The following is a 22,646-nucleotide window of genomic DNA, read 5'->3' as shown; positions in this document are numbered from 1 at the left end:
AGACTCCAGGCTCTGAGCCATCAGCACAGAGCCCAACGTGGGGCTCAAACCCACGAACCATGAAATCATAACCTGAGCTGAAGTTGGACACTTAACCAACTGAGACACCCAGGAGCCCATAAATTTTAATTTTTAGCAGTCCATCACCTTAACCACCTGTCCACCACGTCCCCTAAATTTTAATTTTTAAAAACACGTCTCCATCAGGGCACCTGGGTGGCTCAGTCAGTTGAGTGTCCGACTGTTGATTTCAGCTCAAGTCATGTCTCACAGGTTCGTGAGTTCGAGCCCTGAGTCAGGCTCTGCAATGATACCACAGAGCCTGCTTGGGATGCTTTTTCTCTCCCTCTCACTGCTTCTCTCTCTCACTCTCAAAATAAATAAGTAAACATTTTTTAAAATTTTATTTTAAAAAATAAAAACACATCTCCATCTATGTTTATAGTAATAAACATCTGAGTTTGAATCCCAGTAATGCAACTAATTATTAGATTGAATTTTGGGAAGTTATTCAACCTAACACAATGTATAGCCCAGAGTGGGCATTCAGTAAATGCTGGTTCCCCCTTCCCTTTGCCTATTCTCTTAGATAAAAGTTTTTAAATTGCTTGTTTCATTATATTGAATGGTTAATATATATGCATATAGAACAGGACTCCAAACATTAAAAAGTTACATTAGGAAGAAACAATGTTCTACTTCTGTTTCCACACTTTCACCTTCCTAGAGAGAACTGCTTATGCTGTGTCTCTTGTGTAATCTTTGGGGCATAGTCTATGCTTATGGAAACCTGTGATGCTTCTACACTCGCACACACACATTTACAAAGAGCATACCGTACGTACATAACCAGTTCCCTACAGATGGACATTTGTGCTTGTTTTATCTTTTGCTGTTACAGAAGGTAATAAATATCTTTGCATGCATTTCTTTTTTTAAAGCTCATTTGTGACTCTGTAGAATAAATTATTGCAAGTAAGTTTTCTAGTGCAATGGTTATGGAATTTCTTTAATAATAAATACTGTGAAATTCCTTTATGTAGAATTTGTATCAGTTCTCACTCTGAGCTATAATATACGAGTGTATGTATTTGTACTATAGTTTACTTACCAGTGCTGTCAAATTCTAATCCTTGTTAATCTGGTAAATGAAAAATAGTATTTCATTGTGCGTTTAATTTATGTTTAACTTTTGATTGACTATGCTTTCATATGTTTAAAAATCCTGTATATGTCCTTTTCTGTGAACTATTTATACCTGTCCTTTGCTTATTTTCATTTTTCTCATGAGTGTTTTTTTTTTTGCTGATTTAACAAAAATTTTACTATTAAAAAATGAAGCATTTGCCTGTCGCATGTTACAAATATTTTTTATCAATTTATTATTTAACTCTTTGATGTAAGAGTTTTTAAAAGAATTCGGTGCATTTTTTTCCTTTAATTTTATGACGTCAAATTTAACAAAAAAATTGAGGTGAGCACCCGGGTGACTCAGTCAGCTGAGCAGAGTCTGATTCTTGGTTTTAGCTCAGGTCATGAGCCCAGAGTTGAGGTGGGATCGAGCCCTGTGTCAGACTCCTTGCTGAACATGGACCCTCTTGAGCTGCTTAAGATTCTCTCTCTCTCCTTCTGCCCCTCTGCTTTCTCTCCCTCTGCTTATGCTCCCTCTCTCTCTAAATTAATCACTCCTAGAGATCCAACTTAACTTGTTTCTGGTTGTTACAATACCATTTGTTGAATTCTCTGTTGATTTCCTTATTGACATGAGATACTAACGTTGACATTGACATATCACTGATTCTCCTTTGTGCTTGTGTATATTCCTTAGAGAAACTTTTGTAAAAATTCTGTCACCTGGAAATTCTGTACAATTTCCTCTTTTATTGTTTTGTCATTCATGGGTCACAGTCCAATTGTAATGATTTTCTGGTTATCAGCAAATCATGATTCTAAAAAATTCAGCCTTCTTGAACAAATCTGGAAATAAAGTGGGGAAATTTCCTTTGTACCTATTCTATATCCAGCTGTTTTACATATAAACCTAAAGAAGCTGCAGCAACTCAGAAGGTATATCATCTGCCCACCTACCTGAAAAAAATTGCAAACTAGAAAAAAGCAAGTCTGAGAAAGGGAAATATAGGGGTGTAAGAAACTACTGTTGAATAATGTAACCAGTGAAAATCATAGACAATTAAAGGTTAATTCTAATAATGTGGCTATGAAGTTTAATGCAGTTCTTTAAAGCATTTAAAAAATAGAACAGGACATGTAAAAATAAATCCTAAAAAAAAAAAAAAAGAATAATTCTTGGTGATTTTTAATGAAACATTCTATACTAGTTGCACCTGCCCTCTGTCCTTCTGGTACCGCGAATCCAGCCACCCATACCTCTGACTGCAGGTACCTGGCTGTTGAGTGGCTTTCTTAGCGAGTCTTGCCTTAATTATTTCCTGATCTCATTGAGTCCTCCAGTATATTGGCCTCTGCTTCTCTCCCTGTCCATCAGCTCTGTCTTCTCCTCCTTCACTATTCAGGTTAGACTTTAGGATCCATCATTTCAGTAACTCACAAATAACTGAACTCCTACTTGTTTGTCAAACCCCAGACCAGGATGAACTCTTACATCTGCTTCCTCAGTAACCTGTCTATGGACATTTGAGTATTGATGAAGAAAATGACGCAGTGGGACAGGTGAGAGCCAAAGCAATTTGTGGTCACCATTCTGAACTAGACTGTCAGGACTGCGCAGCAGCCCTACTAGGCTTCTTTGGTTCACTCGTTTTTTTCCTCTTTCTACAGAGATTATTTCAAATCTTTGCTGCTCTCTGCAATGCAAACCTGTGCGGCCTCTCTTCACTCTTAGCAGATGAGAGTGACATGAGTCACACAGTGAGAGACGTCGCACTGGAACTCCCTCAGCTTCCTACTCTCCAGTGTTTGCACATTTCTACATCTAGGCCTGATTTCTCTTCCTTTCTGCTCATTACAGGGAAGAAGCGTCTTTCTTCCTGAGTAAGGGCCACATGTGCTCTGGGTCTTTCTGCTTTCTGGGAACTCTGTCTTTCCCCTCTCTTGCCTCATCAGCTTCCCTCTCTGCTGGATGCTGCCCTTGGGATTTAAGCATGTTCAAGTGTCTCCCGTCTTAAAACAAGCAGATGAACAGGAACCTCCCTCACCGTGCCCCTCTTTCTTCCCCAGCTGCCACACTGTTGCCTTGTCTTCAAAGTCAAACTTGTCAGGGCCCTTACCTGCCCTTGCCACCTCCTTTTCCTTTTCCACTTTGCCCCTGGCCCACTGCACCTTGACTTTTACTCCTAACATTTTTTAAATAACTACCAGTAGACTAGACACGGGAGGTGGGGCTTCCGAATCATTAGAAAATAAAGGAAAAAAGAAAATGCAGTGAATATAGGAAAAATAAAACACTAAAAAGACAAAGTAAAATTTTTAAAGCTCCAAATATGTCAGTAATTACAGTGAACTTGAAAGGTTAAACTATACGGTGTGATCTGTTTTCCTTAACAGTCTAGAAAAGGTAAAAGTATGATATCAGAAGGCAGATTGCTGAGAGGAGGGCATTGTCAGCGCAGGGCACAGGGAACTTTCGGCTGTTATGCAAACATGTGAACATGATCACATGTTTTACATGTTAATTGTTGTGTTTCATGGCTTTATGTTTGCCACAATGTGTATATTTACATTTAGTGATTTTAATTGGGTGTTATCCCACCATGAAGCTGACAAAAAAAATTTAATAGAAACAGAATAACATACCACTTGGCTCCTAGTAGTTTGTATTTACAAGTCCTAATCATGTAAACACAATACTTCGTTAACTGAAAATGTGATTATATTGCATTAGGAGGATGACCAGAGGGGAAGGGCAGCTAAAAGATCTTAATCCTAATTGACCGTTAATGGGAAATTGAGAGAGTGTCTAAGACTGATGAACCAAGAATTAGCAATGAAAGCAGTTTGTTTAGAAACACCTAAGCAAAAATTGGAAGGAAGAAAATGCCAAAGGAGAAGCCTCTAGGAGGCAGACTTGGGGGTCTGGAAGGGGCTGTAGGGGGGACTGATAATTTGTTGGCAGCCTGTTAGAGTTCCTTTACTTTTTTGACCTTGTGCCTATATCATTTGAATAAAAATTAATTTTAAAACGTGGGACAGTGCATAATTAAAAAAAAAAGAGAGAGAGAGAGGGCGCCTGGGTGGCTCAGTCAGTTAAGTGTCTGACTTCGACTCAGGTCATGATCTCTCAGTTCACAGGGTCAAGCCCTGCATCGGGCTCTGCGCTGACCGCACAGATCCTGGAGCTTGCTTCAGATTCTGTGTCTCCCTCTTTCTCTGCCCCTCCCCCATTCATGTTCTGTCTCTCTCAAAAATAAATAAAACATTAAAAAAATTTTTTTAGGGGCACCTGGGTGGCTCAGTCGGTTAAGCATCCAACTCTGGCTCAGGTCATGATCTTGCAGTTGGTGAGTTTGAGCCCCACGTCGGGCTCTGTGCTGACAGCTTGGAGCCTGGAGCCTCGAGCCTCTTCAGATTGTGTGTGTGTGTCTCCCTCTCTCTCTGCCCCTCCCCCACTTGCACTCTGTGTCTCTCTCTCTCTCTCAAAAATAAATATTTTTTAAAAAATTAAAAAAAAAATTTTTTTAATGTGGGCCAGTGCACTGCTAGAAATAACTATAGAAAGACCAGAAATGGACGTTGAACCCAGCTTAGCTGAAAGGGAGTGTGGAAGCTCTGATAGGAGGGACGGCTTTTCCCGGGAGCTGTTGTCCTAGCTGAAGGCAGAAGGGTGAGTTGGGGCACACCAAAGGTCCTGGCAGAACGTCACTGGTCATCAAGGATGTTTCCTTGCAGCCTCTTTCACTCCAGCAGTATTTGCAAAAGAGGCTTACTGATTTATTGCATTTTCTAGCTTTATATTCACGCCAGTGGTGGAAAGAACACAGATCTCTCCTCTGTGTATTTTTCTCCTTAAAAAGCATTGCTGGTCTGTCTAGCACCACTATCACATCGAGTGTTTGATGGGATATTCTTACTTGTTTCTGTTTTTTTAGGAGTTATCATTCAGTGCTACTCCGTGTCTTTCAAATTTGGTGATAAATTGTGATGTTTCCGAGTTACCTTTTCCTTCCTCAATATCTCTCGTTGACTGTGATGAGAATTCATGTTGTTGCATGATATTGGCAAAGATTGTCTTTAGGTTTCTTAGACCCATATTAATAAACTGTGTTGGCCACTGTTTTCCACTGGTATCCTGCTTTTAAGGTTTTAAAATCACTCCCATTTCTGACTCCTAAAAACAATCAGGTAAAAGATCACTTAGAATATGAAGGTTTGAAATACACCCATTTCTGACTTCTAAAAACAATCAGATAAAAGATCACTTAGAATATGAAAGTTCAAAATACTGTGCAGTTCCTTGTTAAGGGCAGGCAGGGTCACCGTACTGTGCACTCATGTGGCACATGTCAGGGGGCTATTAGGAAGTTTTGGAGGCAATTTATTTTAATAATGACCATCTTAACAAATTTGTTGGCATCTCATTGAAATAAGCGTTGATATATAAGATAAAATTGATTTTTTTCTATTTGTAATTTAAGTGGGGTACCTATAATCAAAAATAACACTTAGTGGGTCCATTCATGCAGCAGCCACTGTTTGAATGATTAAGAATGATAGGTGCTTGACCACTTAGAAGCTCACAGTTTATTTAGTAGGAGGTAGTTTAAAAAAAAAAAAAAAGGCAACCACACTGTAAGGTATTAAGGGCTGTGTAAAGAAGCGTACCAGGGTGCCTGGGTGGCTCAGTCAGTTAAGCGGCCAGCTTTGGCTCAGGTCATGATCTTGTGGTTTGTGAGTTCGAGCCCCACGTCGGGCTCTGTGCTGACGGCTGAGAGCCTGGAGCCTGCTTCGGATTCTGTGTTTCTGTCTCTCTCTTTGCCTCCCCTGCTCGCACTGTCACTCTCACTCTCAAAAAGAAAAAAAAGAAAAAAAGAAATGTCCCAAGTGCTGTAGGGAACATAGGCAGAGAAGCTACAGGCCTTCCATTTTCAATAAGGATTCTTTTTCTGCTATTTACAAGTTTTTATCACTCATAAAGCTACTGTTTTTTACTGAAGCCATTCACTGTTTTGCCATTTAAAAATGAAAATTCACCTTGAAACACTGACGTGGGGAAGGAAGGAGACATTATTGTAGGATAACATAGTATAATTAAGGAAGTATACCATTGGGAGAATTTTTATTGTCTGGCTCCTCATGAAATAAGCGTTAGTCATTATTAGTGATATCTTCAGTCATGTTTTCTTTAAAAAAATTTTTTTTAATTTAGAGAGAGTGTGGGGGAGGGGCATAGAAAGAGGGAGAGAAAATCTCGAGGAGGCTGCACACCGAGCACAAGGCCCCCCATGGGGCTCGATCTCCCGACTGATCATGACCTGAGCCGAAGTCAAGAGTCGGATGCTTAACCTACTGAGCCACACAGGCACCCCTGTGGTCATGTTTTCTTACAAGAAAGATGTGACTGTTCTTTAACTTGTCCTTTGATAAAAATCCAAAGTGGTCATCCTAAAGAGAACTAAAATCATACCTGTGTACAGTTTTTCAGTAAAGTAACTTGGTACATAGAGCGACAAGGATGTTGAGAAGGGTTCTTGACCTGGAGTATGTGCACTGTGTGCTTCGGGAACTTTTGACTTAAGTTGGCAGCGTTGTTCAGATCGCCTTTACCTGTTGTGTTTTGTGTGTGTGTGTGTGTGTGTGTGTGTGTGTGTGTGTGTGTGTGCGCGCGCGCGTGCGTGTGCGTGTGTGCGCGCGCGCGTGTGTGGTTTTTCCTTTGAGAGTGGTGTTAAAGTCACATCATGGCCGTGGATTTGTGTACTTCTTTTCTTGTGTCATTTTTGCTTATTGAAAAACTCAGTTATTAGGCACATAGATATTTACGTTTAGGATTATTACATCTTCCTGATGACTTGGCCCTTTTAATCACTATACAGTAGGTCTTTTTACTTTGTTGGTTCAGTTCTCCTTGTACTGAAGTCTAATTTGTCGGATATTATTATAGCATCTCTAGCTCTGTTTTGCTTAGTGTTTGCATTGTATATTTTTCCCCATAATTTTACTTTCAGTCTGTGTATTCAGACTTAAAGTGCATCTCTTGGAGACCGCATACATTTGGGCCTTTTTAAAAAATTAATTTGATAATCTCTTTGAATTGTCAGTTTATGTTGAATATAATTATTGATCTGTTTGGTAAGTGTAATATGCTCTGTTTTGTTTTTGTCCCATCTGTCTGTTGTTATTGTGTTGTTCCTCTCTTCTTCCTTTCTTGCCTCCTTTTGAGTTAATCAGTATTTTTTAGTATTCCATTTGGATTCCTCTGTTGACTTCTTACCTAGGTCTCTGCATTTTTTCAGTGCATTTTTTCCAGTGGTTGCTCTAGAGATTACAGAATACGTTTACATATTATTACAGTCTACATAGGACTACTATTGTACCAGATCAGATAAAATGTAAGGATTTTGTAAGAGTATTTTAATTCCCCTGACCTTTGGACTTTTATTTTCACATATACTCACATCTGCTTACACTATAAACTCCATCATATGGTGTCATAATTTTTTGCTTTAAACACTCCTATGTCTTTTAAAGAAATTAAGAAATAAAAAAAAAATCTGTACCCTTTTTCTACTCACCCACATATTTATTCCTTTCCAGAGCTCCCTATTCCTTTGTGTAGTAGCTTCAGTTTCCATCCTGGCCACTTCTCTTCAGTCAGAAAGCCTTTCTTTAGCACTTTATATAGTATATGTCTCTTGGCAGCAAGTTCTCTCATCTCTTGTTCATCTAAAAATGTCTCTGTCCTGTTAAAAACTGAGAACAAACTGAGGGTTGATGGGGGGTGGGAGGGAGGGGAGGGTGGGTGATGGGTATTGAGGAGGGCACCTTTTGGGATGAGCACTGGGTGTTGTTATGGAAACCAATTTGACAATAAATTTCATATATTAAAAAATATATAGGGGCGCCTGGGTGGCGCAGTCAGTTAAGCGTCCGACTTCAGCCAGGTCACGATCTCGCGGTCCGTGAGTTCGAGCCCCGCGTCGGGCTCTGGGCTGATGGCTCAGAGCCTGGAGCCTGTTTCTGATTCTGTGTCTCCCTCTCTCTCTGCCCCTCGCCCGTTCATGCTCTGTCTCTCTCTGTCCCCAAAATAAATAAACGTTGAAAAAAAAATTTAAAAAAAAATATATATATATATAAAAAATAAAAATGTCTCTGTCTTCTAGTTTGAAGAATGTTTTCATTGGATGAAGAATTTGGGGGTTCCATTTGGTTTTTTTGCAGCACATCAAACATCTTTCACTGTCACCTGACCTCCGTTGTTTCTGAAGACAAGTGGGCTGCCATTTGTATTGTCATTCCTTTGGATGTATTGTGTTGTTTCCCCCACCCCCACCGGGGCTGCTTTTAAGGTTCCCCTCCCAGGGCACCTGGGTGGCTCAGGTCATGATCTCATGGTTTGTGAGTTCAAGCCCTACATCAGGCTCTGTGCTGATGGCACAGAGCCTGCTTGGGATTCTCTCCTCTCTCTGCCCCTCACCTGCTTGTGTGCACTCTCTCTGTCTCTCTCTCTCAAAATAAATAAATAAACTTAAAAAAAAAAGTTTCCCCTTCCCTCCTAAACATGATTTTTAGCAGCTTGACTGATAAACAGATACATAAAGGTTAAACAGTTTGCCCAAGAATGCATAGCTAGTGAGTAGAAACATTCATTTCAGTTGATGTTGAAGGCAGGGAAAACTCTATTATTATTCAGGAATTGGAGTATGGATCCATGGGATGCAGACTTGAAGAGCCAATGAAACTATGGCATTTAAGGACTGTAAATATGCTGCACACTCAGGGCAAGCCGTGGGGTCCCTTTGCCCCTGCTGCAGTAAGAATGAGGGAATTCATGGTCTACTGGGTTGAGTGGACAACTTGAAGAAAGAAAAATGCCAAGACCTAAACCTGTATTTTCAGCTTAAGATGGGGACTAAAACTTGTAGCTATTCTATAATTAAGCTAACACAATTTCTTGTATCTACTAGCCTTAGGGCTAAGATAGTTCTTAAACTCACTGTTTGATCCAGCATGAGCTGAATTCATTTTCTTGCCAGGTTTTCTGTTTGAGAGTTAAGCTGTTGATCAGGAAGGAATGAGATCAGTTATTCCAAACTCTCCTTCAAAGAGTTTCTTGGGGAGAGAGTATGCTCGTAAGTGGTGCTGTGGCAATCTAAGGAAGAAAAAAGGCAGTTGTGGGGGGGGGGGGTGGTATTTGTTTAAATGGGTGTTTTATAATCAGAATTCTATAATATAAAATATTTTCCCTATATTCTATTTTATTTGTAATATAAGACTCACATAAATACATTCTGAATAAGTTGGATGGCTCATAAAATGATCATGTTTAATGTTGAAAGTTAAGAGATCTTATTTTTAAAAAGGATTTTGGAGAATATGCTACCTTTTCCAACTCAGGGGGTGGGATGAGAAGGAATACTATTTCTAGATGAGCCCTCTGTCTTCTCCTCTGCTTTCCAGGTACAGACACAGCCATACCTGTGCTTGTCCACCAGTCTCCTACTCTGTTGGTACAGTCTGCCAGAAATAATTTAATCCTGCATCCAAAAATACATGTTACCCTAGGGGTCACTTGTTATCCAATGGGCCAAATCCAGCCTTTTGCCGTGTTTTTGTATGGCCCTAAACTAAGAAAGGTTCTTATATTTTTAAGAAGCTTGAGGGTGCGGGGAATGAATATGCAACAGAGATAGCATACAGCCTACAAAGCCTAAGATATTTATTATCCAGCTTTTTATAGAAAAAATTTGCTGACCCCTCTTTTTCACTGTACTTGCTGGAGATACAAAAAAGTAAGGATTCTGCCCACATATAGCTTATTTGATCAAGAATTTCTCATTAGGGAATTGATTATATAACATCCCCTTCTTTTTTTGTTTGTTTTTGAATTTGAACATGTCTGATAAGCATCTCTAAATTATTCATTGTGCTCTCATGTTTACCTCTGAATTTAAAAATAGTGATAGCTATGTGTATCAGCTGACATTGCTGTGTAACAAACCATCCCAACACTCAGAAGCTTAAACTGACAAGCATATATAATTTCTTAGGAGCCAGTGGGTCATCTGGGGAACCAGTTGATTTAATCTGGGCACAGCTGGGAATGGAATGGTTCTGCTCTGTGTATTTCTCATCTTCTGGTGTCAGCCCAGGCAAGTCCTTCTCAAGGTGATAGCAGAAGTTTGAGACCAAGCTGAAGCACAACAAAGGCTCTTGATGACTAGTTTGGGACTAGCTATACTGTTACTTCCAACTCATTCTTTTGGCCAAAGCGAATCATGTGAGTGAGCCTCCAAAGAGTGGGGAGCTTTGCCCTGCCCTCACTGGGAGGACATTGGAGAGTTACATGGCAAAGGGCATGGAAATTTGAGGCCAGTAATGCAGTCTGTCATAATATGGGTTAGCACCAGGATGTGCCTTGCAACTAGCATTGGGAGGTGGGTATCATACCCAACAGAGATAAGGACAGGAAGGAATCATTCCTCAGAAGTCCTTCTCTGTGGGGCATCAGGAGTACAGGGGCCCTAAATTCCTTCAGGTTAGCTTTTATTTACTGAGTGTCTTCTTTGTGCCTAACACTGTACTAAGTTATGGGACTTGGGGAGCTTCAGGTCTCACAGTGAAAACAGACCATGGACACATACTTAGAAGATGGTGTGACAGTTCCAGTAGTAGAAGTTTTTACTGGATATAGAAATAGCAACAGAAGAGAGAGGGAGTCAACTCTGCTTGGTGGAAAGACAGAGGAAGCATTGTTGAGGAAGAGATAAAATTAACTCTTGAAGGATGGACGGGCCCACAGTCCCTGCAGAACAAGTTCAGGTAGAGAAATACTATTTATGGGAAACAGTACGGCAACCTGTTAACGCTTAGAAATTGATTGTAATTAACATCTGTTTGTGCTCGGATAATACAGAATTCTCTAAGAGCCAGTGAATAACTTTGGACTTACCCCTTTTTTACGTTATTTATTGCAGTAGTTTTCACACTTCAGCGTGCATCAGAGTCACCTGGAGGACTTGTTAGAACACAGATTGCCAGGCCCGCCCCTAGACTTTCTTACTCGGTAGGCCTGGAACAGGGCCAGAGAATTTGCATTTCTAACAAGTTTCCAGATGATGCTGATGGTGCTGGTTCAGGGACAACCCTTTGAGGACTATTGATTTATTGAGTCTTTCCTCTGTGTCTGGCAGTTTGCATTGTGGTGAGTATATACAAATGAAAAGAAAACATCCCTGTCCTCAGATCGCCCGTGGTAGGGTGGCAGAGACGGAGAAGTAGGTGTATAATGATAGTACGGCGGGGTGGACGATGAGCTCCCTGAAAGCACGGTGTGCAGTGAGAATGTACCAAGGGGGTACTAGTTCCCAATGAGGCTAGAGGCTGCAGGTGTGTGTGAGGCACAGCGAAACCCATTCAATTCTGAGCCAAGTTTAAAAAAACTTGAAAGTAGAAGGCTCATATTTTTACAGAGCCCCTTTATTTGATTTTCTCCTTTAAAACAAAAATCCTAAAGTAATAACGAATAGAAAAATGACCTTGAGTCATGCTTTGCATGAGATTGGTAAATGGAGTCATCTTTAATGTTGCCCTTAAGAAATTTTCTGATCAAAATTTTTTAGACAAGCTTTTATTTAGTATTTGTTTATTTAAGAAATCTTTACCTCCAAGGTGGGGCTCAAACTCATGACCCTGAGATCAAGAGTCTCATGCTATTCCTACTGAGCCAGCCAGGTGCCCCTAGACAAACTTTTAGTTGTATGGGGAAGATGGCAAAGGCTGAGTTAGTTACTTTGTAAATAAAAGATGCCCCCTTTCTTTTGTTAATTTGTGCTACTCATCTTCAGCTATTTTAAAGAAGTTTGTTGGAGAAAGATATTAGCGTTTATTATGTGTGAGTCTGTATTTTCACAACTGCTAGAAATGTATGTATTTTAGGATGCAGACAAAACTGAACAAGAGCAGAACAATCAGAAGTGATGACACACAGTTCACTAGGCAGGCTGACCTGGGGCTCCACGTGCTGAGCTTGCATTGGACCAGCTGTTCAGTGCGGTTGTAGGCTAGTGTGACACCGTGGGACAAACTGATGTCCTTCCCTGAAGAGTAGCACTGAGGAGGAATTCAGGGGACATTAGGTCATGGACACAGGCATCACTGTCTCTCTTGGTTGGGCACAGTGAGCTGAGAGAGAAGGTTGGGCAGGAATGGACTAGAAGGACACCTGAAGCAGGCAGCTGGTTGGTCAGCTGACCAAACTATATGCCAGCAAATGAAAGAGTGAACATGGCAAGTAGCCAGGCCAATTTGGAGAAGCCGAAATGTACTCATGGAGTCGTTTGTCTCGGCATTAAAGACATTCTGCCCTCGTAATGACACAGCCCTAGACTGTGTTCTCATCTCATCCTAAAGGGATAGTACCCTTAGACGAGTATTGGTCTATATGGCTTCTATCTATCTCTTTATATTTTTTTAATCAAAAACATATACCTAAAGTTATGCAGAACATTTCATTTTAAATAGTTCTGTTCCCTCTGGCAAACCGAGCTGAAGTCAAGTAGAAATTATAAATAGAATTCTTGCACCTTAAAATTGTGTAGTGTGATGTATTTTTGTTGAAGTTGAATTACTCATGAAAATTATTTGTAGTCTTTTTAACTGCCCTTTTTAAAATATAATTTCATTAACAATGAAATCTTGTTAACTTTTTTCTTAGCATACATCTGTGGATGGATATACTGAACCACATATCCAGCCCACCAAATCAAGTAGCCGACAGAACATCCCTCGGTGTAGAAACTCCATTACGTCCGCGGACGAACAGCCTCACATTGGAAATTATCGTTTACAAAAAACAATAGGGAAGGGAAATTTTGCCAAAGTGAAATTGGCAAGACATGTTCTAACGGGTAGAGAGGTAAGTTTTCATGATGCTTTCTAATATTTACTTGGACCTCTCCAGAGTCTTTAAAGCTTTCCTATAGTTGATGCTGGGAATGAATGACAGTTGAAATATGGTAAAACACTGGGATGCGTGTGAATGGAACATCCGTGGACACAGCTATAGTTGGCCTTTGAACGTTTAGAAAAGACTCCTCCCTTCACGTAGCATCTTTTGTAAATCAGGTGTAACTACAGAGGAGCTTTTCTCAGACTTCTGTCTTCATTATACGGTTTCTGTAAACATTTCTGACTACCGTTGTTCCCTGGCCCCAGGAAGAGGGCCAGGGAAGTTCACATTAATTATTGCTTCATGTAAACTGGGTATAAATGTATATAAAGTCACCCACTAATTTTTATGTATTTAGAGCCCACATTGCACAAGTGTTATTATATTGATGTTTTTCCTCAGGTAATAAGAGAATTGGGTTTCTAAAATCCCATGTGTTTTAAATTATGTGTATGTATATAGAGAAAAAATTTATGTATTTAGTAATTATTATTGTTACTAATATTTATTTAATACTTTTTACATAGTAAAGACTAAAAAACAGTATTACTTAATGTTTCCCTGCTCTAGTGAGGACATTGTGAAGATCTCAGTCATAATTTGTTTTTAATAAGTTTTTCCTTCTCTCTGTCCATAATATCACTTCTGGTTGATCTTAGTCCACTTCTGGTTGATTTTAGTCCTCTGCCAGGAGCTTTTCAGACATAGGCTCCATCAGGCAGAGACCTTGAGGACATTCAAATCCATTTGCTTACTTTGCTTCTATAAGTGAGCTTGAGCATTCAATTTGTCTTATATTATTCACGTGATACCTAACCTACTGAATTTACCAGCCCCTCCCCTCTGATAATTATAAGTTATTAAAATCATAAGTAAATGATTACAGATGATTTTTACTTTAAAAGGGGAGGCTTGGAAAAAAATAAGGTGTAATTTTATTGACTCACGATCGGATGTGTTAAACACTTAAGTCAGTGGGATACACAGTAAGGCTGCCGGATTATCACAACTTCACCATCTAGTTATGTGAACTCCAATTACAACTATATTACATGTAGTTGGGAATGAAACAAAAGATTTTTTTCTTTGTAATTTTTTATCCATCAAAATATGTATTCTCAAACATAGTTTAATGATTCTCTTTTAGGTTGCTGTGAAAATAATAGACAAAACTCAGCTAAATCCTACCAGTCTACAAAAGGTATTTAATTATTTTAACAGTAAGTAATTAGAATGTGAGTTTAACATGTGATCTTCTGTAAAGTCAGTTATCCTAAATTTCCTGTTAGGTAAGATACTATATTCATCAATATGTGAAGAAAAGACGTGATGTAAAGCATTGTATTTAATAACACTTCAATTATATTTATCAAGTGTTTGCTTGTGAAGTATCTACGACTCAAATGCGTGTACCATATGAGAGGAATTTACGTCTTCTAATTCAGTAGAATAAAACTTTGTAACAAATGTGTTGAAATACTCAGGATTCTGCTTTGTTAAAAGTGTATTTGTAGTTACATTGTCCATAGGTGGGTTTCCTTTTATTGCTTCACTTGCTTTACTTTCTTCTTCTGCAAGAACTAGTCTCTCAGCTAACTTCGAGTGAAAAATAGGAACATTTCTTTAAACAGTGCCAAAAAAAAGGAGGGAGAGGAAAAAAGGTAGTTAGGGTGGAAATGGCCCTGGTAATCCTAGAAAAGCTGTTTCAGGTTGCTTCATTACTCATGTGGGAAAAGTTTCACATATTCATTTTAGTACTTTAAGAATGAAGCAAATACTTTAACACTTACACCATATATGTTGTTTTATGTAGTGAGATAGTAAAATACATTGTAATTTTTATTGGAACGTAATGGGATCACGGTCACATATGTAAATGTGACAAATAACTTTTGAGTTCCTCAAACAGAATCTTTAATATGAGAACTTTTTAGTATGGTGTGTTTAAACTATTCCTGCTGTGATTCTAACATCTAAATAAAAATTCAGGTCTGTGATAGCAAGACTTTCCTCTTGGCTCCATGCCAGATAAGTCAGGGTATTTTTATATACGTACTTCTACTCGGAGATCTGTGTTTGTACTACTTACTGAGATTCCTTTTAAGTTTAACAGTTAATGTGACTTTTCATAGCTTTGCTATTTCTGATCAGGAAGAACAGAAAGGTTTGCTGCATTTTTTTTCCTCTGTGACCGTGAGATGGTGTACCTTATGCCTGTCTTTGGAGAGAAACTTCTAGCACCAGTCTTTTAGCTAATCAGTGATACAGTTGTATGACATAATGCATCTGGGCAGATGCATTATCCAAAGATTGTCTTTTTCCCTGGGGTGGGGCTTCAGTGGGGCAAATTTTGCCACCCTTCTTTTTGCTGGGAAGCTTTTAAAAGTGCGCCATGGCCCTGCCCGTCACCCATCTGGCTTTCCCACCTCTCCTGGATTAATCTGTGAGTGACTCTGGTAAACTGAGTGATTTTAGATGACATTTAGAGACACTTGAGGCCGGTTTTGCTAGCTGGATGCACAGTAATATGACCCCCATTCTGTTCTTCCCAAAGGGGCCCGGAGAAGTGTAGAACCACAGTCATACTTGTTGAAACGTGCAGACATGAAGCCGAATGTTGCTTTATTTATCTGAATAACTAAAAAAATGTACTTGGTGACAAGTAATTTCTGTTGTAATTCTGCTCATCTTGCTGATGAAGTGTTTGCTTTTCCAAACAGGCATATAAAGACTGATGGCAATTTTGTTTTCTTTAGTCTATGAAAATAGAATCCAAGGAAAGATGAGCATTCACTTAATGTAGCCTTTACACGTGTATATGTCATTGTTTTTGAAATAATTTTCATTTATGTTCATAGATTTGCTCTCGGTTAAGAGTTTTGGGGAAAAAACAAAAAACAACCCAACAGATCGAGGCTTGGTTAGTTCCCATGCATTGTAGAATATTCAGCATTTGTCCAGTCATATACCCCGGTCAGTTATATCTAAAAAAGAAATAATGGAACAAGAAGTAATCCATTTGTTTTCCTTAGCAATGACAGTCAGGACCTGTAGATAAAAAATAGCAAAATATATTCTCCGTGTAATAGGTGTGCTTATTAAAAGGCAGATAATGGTAACACATGTATTTGGAATAAGGGTTCATTTTAATCTCATCTCCAGAAGGGTTTGGTTAAATCTTGTTCTGGACTTGATCTGAATTTAAGCTGATTCCCATCCTTTATATTCTCTTCTGTGTGTAACATATTTTTAGGAAATAATACTTCCCATTGCCAACATCAGTGATAGACAAAGTAACCTAAATTCAATACCCCAACTGTTCAAAATTTCTAACATACAAAGTTCTCAGAAACAGTTTGGTCTTTGGAATTGTTAGGCATCTTTGGCATCAACATTGTTCACATAAGATGCTCATGTGATTTGTATCACATATCTTGAATTAGTGGGATCCAATTTAATGAGCTGTCATAGTTTAAAAATTATTTGAGTTTGATGCTGTATTTACCTCTTCCACTTTGGACCATGAGTCTCACCTCATATTTTAATCAGTGTCTTTGGGGGTAGGGTTTATGAACTGTACTGGTGATTCCTGGGGATCTTTTAAGCAGCCTAATAATGTTGGAGGAACAGCAAGATAGTGAAACAGTTCTGTTCATAGTTCACGTACTTGAAATGTAAGATTGTCATTTTCTCAGAAATTCCACTAGGTTTTTAAACTTGGGACACACTAGTTTATACATGGTTGACAAAGTTTGTGTTAGCTTTCTAGTTCATAGCCACCAGGGTACAGTTTATCTGCCTTCTATGTGTTGTTTATTAATTTACATTTTCTGTTGTTTTACTGTGTTGCATTATATTCCCAATTCACAAAAATGGCTCAGTGGTTCAGAATTGATTTGCTGAGTAGTAAAGCCTGTAATGAGAATAGAAATAAGACTGTCATAACTCAGCATTATGTCCTTAATAAAGAGGGCTGTTGCATTGCAGTGACATAAACCGTGTATCTCTGCGTGAGGACATTGGTTTTGTACAAGTAGGGAAATTACAAACAATCTCCAGTAACTGATATCTGAAAATTAGACTTATTAAATGAATAATCTGCTTACTCCTAGTGTCTGGTGTGTTATCTGTTGTATAAAATGTTATCAAATGGTGACCTAAGCCATTTAAACTTTGGTGAGTTTTCAGATAAAGCCACCAACCTCTCTGGTAAGCTAGTTATGTTTTCCAGAGCATCTGCAAAATAATTTGTATCACTGTCACTACAGGCAGAGAGGAGGACAGAACCACAGAAACAATATTCAGAATTAAGTTTCTTTTAGCAAATTATCAAGAAACCAAACTTGTAAAAGCAGTCATAAAATTATTGCTGAATAGTTTTATCAAGGAAAAAGCAGAAACTCTTTGGCAATATTCCTTAACAAATACCTCTGTTGGACATATGTTGAAATGCCAGTTACTGTCACATACGTATGCTTTATAGCATATTTCGCTTTATTGTTCTTTCCACACATGCGGATCATTTGAAGGAAAAGTCTGAACCAGTCCGTTTGTGGGTCAGTGAAAATCTAAGTGATAAGAGAAGAGTTAGCAGGATTAACTGGGTTGTGGACTGCAAAAATTGGCTTAGAATTAATAATGATGACATACCGGGAGGGCCTTTTTTTGGCGAGTGTGTGTGGGGGAGGGGTGTGTGGTAATTCTGCAAGGAATGATACTGCCATGTGAATAAATAAGATTATACCTAATGCCCAGTAACTCATTATTTCATTCTTCATGAAATTAGTGCTTAGCAACATACCTCTGATCTTGATTGGGCTTTGAAGGAAAGGCTGAAAGCAGGTTATCATGAAATCATGGCTCTTTCGTGTAGAGTGTGAAGAATTGGTGGGAAGCATATCATTCACACTGAAATATGATAGATTTTGAGGGAAAAGGCATTCAAACAAGTTTCCTTTAAAAGGTGATACCAAAAATGTTAATATCTAGCTAAAAGGTTGAAGATAAGGTAACCAAATTTTCTGAAAAAACCAAACTGTTTCCAGTGGTCCACTGACCAAATATTTGACTTTTCTAAATCTTGTTGGCCCTCTTTAGCGACTAGCCAGAGGGCTCAGTAATGTATTATTGGGCATATTTAACACGCAAATGCTACATCCAAATATGAAGGACACCTTCTGGAGCAAGCGTATCCAAAGAGTGTATCAAGAATCCATTGCTATTAGCCTTCTCTCTGGGACTTACAGTCTTCCAGCTTTTGAGTGGGATATGATTAGCAGCCTAGACTGGAGTCCGTCTGAGAGCTGTGCATAATCTTCAGGGAGAAATATCTTTGTAAGCGAATCAGTCTGAATGTCGCTGACACATCATCTGATGCTGGTTCCTTTGTCCAATCAATCTGTGATCGTGACTTAGGATTTTTTTAATTCAATAGAAAAAAGCCCTAGAAATGGAGACCGTCTTATGGTTCAAACTAAGTGTCAGGTACATGTGTTCATTATTAATCCTTAACTTACCAAGAATTTCTTGAAAGAAAATTGTATTTCTCCATATATTGTCGTCTTCTTCTTCTTCTTTTTTTTTTTTTTTTTTGGCTGCTCCTTTTGTGTGTCCTTTATGTAGAGTCATTGTCTTTTTTGTTGGCCTCAGTGTTTCAACCCCACAAAGTTCGGTCCTCTTCTCTTTCTGTATTCCCTTCCTGGTCTGTCTCAACTACAGGCAGGGTCACAAATATATGCCTTCAACTCAGACCTCCCCTAAATTTGCTCGTAACCTTTCAAAGACAGCCCAAACCTATTATGTCCAAAACCGAACTCATGATCTCTGCCCCACCTCCTTAGTACCTCGCCACCTGGTGCTCTCCGAGCATCCTCTCTCAGTGAATGACAACTGCCTCTGAGTTGTGCAAGCCAAAAGCCCCAGAACTGTCCTCCACTCCTCACTCTACCTATTTTCACCATCTAATCTGTCCATGAGTTGTGCTAATTTTATGTCTTACATCTTTTGAGAAGGTCTGCTTTTATCTTTTTCTATCACTACCACTCTAGACAAAGCTGCCATTGTCTCTCCCAAGGACTACCCCAGTAGCCTTCCCGCTGTTCTTCCTGCATCCGCTTGCATCCCTCCACACACACGCACACACACGCATGCACACACAGTTTAAAAAGTCATCAGGGATACAGAACACCTCTCTGACTATGCCATCCTTTATTTAAACTTCTTGATGGCATTCCGTTCTTGGAGGTCTGGAAATCAAATTCGCTCACAGCATGTGCCAGGCCCTACCTTCCGCTTCCACCTCATGACCCACCAGCTCCCCCAGCATCTCCCTACCCCGCCTCCTACGCCTCTGGCTTCAGCACTTTCTTTCATCTGCTCCTAGTTAGTCTTTCTTCCAGCCACCAGCCTCTGCAGCTCTTCACCTCACCCTCCCCATAAGGCTTCTCCCCTTCATTAATGAATCCTTTATTCATTCATTCCTCACATTTCAGCCTTGGAGTCGTTTCTTCAGGGCGACCTTTGCTGCCGCCTCAACAATGTTAAAATCTCTCCACCTTCTTTAAAATTAAGTACCCATAACCAAGGATTATTCATAAAAATTGCTGTAGTTCTTATTTGTTTTAGTTTGGGTAGTAGTTCGGTTTGTTTTTGGGTTTGATGTTTGTATTCTACCTCTGACTCTTAACACCTCTATTTTGATTGCTCGGCTTTATTGGCTGTAAAGCTTCTTTTTGTCTCTTTCTACATTCTCAGGAAACTACATAAGATTTACTGAAGAGTAGACGTGGAAGGGTTTTCTCTTGGAACTGGAGGAGGCTAGGAATCTAAATCACCCATGAGTTGTAGACTAGGACATCTGATTGTTTCATTCATTCATTCATTTATTTATTTGTTTATTTATTTATTTAAAGTGTATTTATTTTAGGGAGAGAGAACGAGCAGGGAAGGGGCAGAGAGAGAGAGAGAGAGAGAATCCCCAAGCAGGTTTCATGCTGTCAGCACAGAGCCCAGCGCGGGGCTTGATCCCACAAACTGTGAGATCATGACCCGAGATGAAATCAAACACTTAACCGACTGAACCACCCAGGCTCCCTTAAACCATCTGGTTGTTTTAAAAGTCATAGTGTCATTTTGTTATTTGAAGAGTCATACTCTTATTTTTTTCTAATTTGGGCAGTTTGTTGAAATAGTAAACTGGTCTATTTTTGATTCTTGGATAGGAACTTCAAAATGTCCTTCCCATTTTAAAAATAGTTACTTTTTTATGACATTTGTTAGACTAAACTATTTCATTTCTAGTATTTTTAAAGAAATAAGATAGTACAGCTACAACTAAAGCCTTATGTTTTATTTCTGGGTTCTATTCCTATATTTTCTTTCCTACCTGGAAATAACTACTGTTCTGAACTTGATCTTTCTTATTCCCATTCAAATTTAAAATGGTTTTTCACTTGTGTGGTTCCATACGTAAAAGACTACATATTATTTTTTAAACTTCTTGTTTTTGTACAGCTTGCTTCTTCCATGTACCATTACCTCACAGTTTTAGTCATGTTAGTGTATATAGTCTAGTTCATTTATTTTCACTACTGCTATTGGCATGCATGAATATGCTACAGTTTACCCATTGTCTTGTTAATAGATATACTACAGTTTGTGTATTTTTTGTTAGTTGACATGTAGATTGTTCCTGGTGTTTTTGTGTTTCACTTTTTCTTTTTAAGTTAGTCAGCTTTTTGTTTTTGCTGCAGAAGCAATGAGGCAATGATCATTATTGTGTATGTCTATTTGTGAAGGTGTATAAAAGGATGTATCTGTCCAAGCAGAATTGCTAGGTTGAAGGTCATGCATATCCTCAGCTTTACCAGATAATGTCAAATTGCTCTTCAGAGCGGTTGCACCAATTTATACTTCTGCTAACACTGTATGATACTTACTATTGGTCTTCATTTTTGTCAGCACTTTATATTATCAGATTTCTTCATTTTTTCCAACCTTATGAATGCATTATGGTATCTCATTTTAATTTCCATCATTTGTAATTTAAACTGTTTTCAAATTTGATCTGTCTTATGTTTAATATCTTTCCTCTGAAATTATTTGATTTGTTATCTCAGTACATTTACTTAACATCAACTTGAGCTCAGAGACGTATAAGACCTTGGGAAGGACTCAAGCAATATAAAATTAGAACCAGTTTATAAGAAATAAGAATCTTACAATCTGGTAATCTATCTAGATGAAACTTGGAAAGTGGCCCAGCCTGTCATTTACAGAGCATTTTCTTCTCTTAACTTTGCAACAAACAATTGACTTACAAGTAGTCAAGGTTGGAAAGCAATACTGAACAATTGTTCTGTTTTTTTTAGTGAGATTTCATCTAACATATATTCATTTGATTGTATTCAGATCTTTTTTGAACTACCATTTCATGGGAAGAACTTAAGAAATTAGCCTGTTGTTAAATTGCTACTAGCAATAACTATATAAAATACGTGGTGTACAAATAACACGTCTGGAGACTTAAAAAGGAGTAAAAAGATGATCCTGGAAATTTAAAAGCTGAAAGCTTAATCTATAGGGTTCTGTTAATACAGGCATTTCATCTACAAAACCCCTCAATGACGGGAGCCTCTGAGAGAGACTAAACGAGAACCCGGCAGTCTCTTGGACCTGAATATCACTTGCACTTGTCACCACACCTCACATTAATAGACCAGTAAACTGTTGGGACGCCTGGGTGGCTCAGTCAGTTAGTTAAGCATCTAACTTTGGCTCAGGTCTTGATCTCATGGTTAGTAGATTCGAGGTCCACGTGGGGCTCTGTGCTGACAGCTCGGAGCCTGGAGCCTGCTTCAGATTCTGTGTGTGTGTGTGTGTGTGTGTGTGTCTGTCCCTCTCCTGCTCATGCTCTGTCCCTCAAAAATAAAGAAACTTAAAAAAAAAAAAAAAAGTTTAAAAAAATAGACCAGTAAACTGCTATCAAAGATAGAGATAGGATTTTTACAAAGATTACAGTGAAGGCAAAGAAGGGCTTCCTGCCCCTCGCCAAACCGCAATCAGAACAAAATGCTGGAAAGGCCAAGAAGGCTGTGTCGACAGGTGCAAGAACATCTGAATGTCGCCGTCCTCCTATGAGCCCAGTCCCCCAAGGCTGATGACAGCCTGGAAGATCTCGCCCAGTGGGAACAAGCTTGACCACTGTGCCTTTGTCAAGTTCCCTGGGGCCACGGGGTTGTTCTCCATGTGCCTCGAGACCAAAGGAGCAGTGCAGGAATCCTGTGACAAGGGCACACGGTGAGCGGGTCTGGTGGAAGGAAGATGATGTGCATTTGACTGGCCCCTGACTATGATACTTCGGGTGTAAATAGAACGAGGATTGTCTAAGCCATATCCACGTGGCTACTTCTAAATATAACCGATTTTTCCCACCATCAAAAAAAAAAAAAAAAAAGCAAGAGGCAGGAAGGAAGAGAACAGTTGAGAGGAGAAAAAGAAAATGCTCATAATTGAGGCAAATACTGATTAACACTGATGGAGTTTGATCCTGACCTTAAGCCCTAAC

The 22,646-nt window shown here is 39.1% G+C and overlaps 1 protein-coding gene across 2 annotated transcripts in view; it reads left to right on the top strand.

The window, feature by feature from the left end:
- Nucleotides 1-22,646, top strand: part of MARK1 (microtubule affinity regulating kinase 1) — a 119,562-nt gene that overhangs the window by 36,447 nt on the left and 60,469 nt on the right. For both annotated transcript variants that reach the window (XM_086693948.1, XM_086693947.1), the window contains exons 2-3: nucleotides 12,848-13,048; nucleotides 14,229-14,282. In XM_086693948.1, coding sequence (XP_086550074.1) covers nucleotides 12,848-13,048; nucleotides 14,229-14,282 — 255 coding nt within the window. The remainder of the gene's footprint in view (nucleotides 1-12,847; nucleotides 13,049-14,228; nucleotides 14,283-22,646) is intronic.

This window comes from Puma concolor, chromosome E4 (assembly GCF_028749965.1).
Source record: "Puma concolor isolate L17-30 chromosome E4, mPumCon1.1.hap2, whole genome shotgun sequence".
NCBI lineage: Eukaryota > Metazoa > Chordata > Mammalia > Carnivora > Felidae > Puma > Puma concolor.
This window is presented reverse-complemented; position numbering and strand designations above follow the sequence as displayed.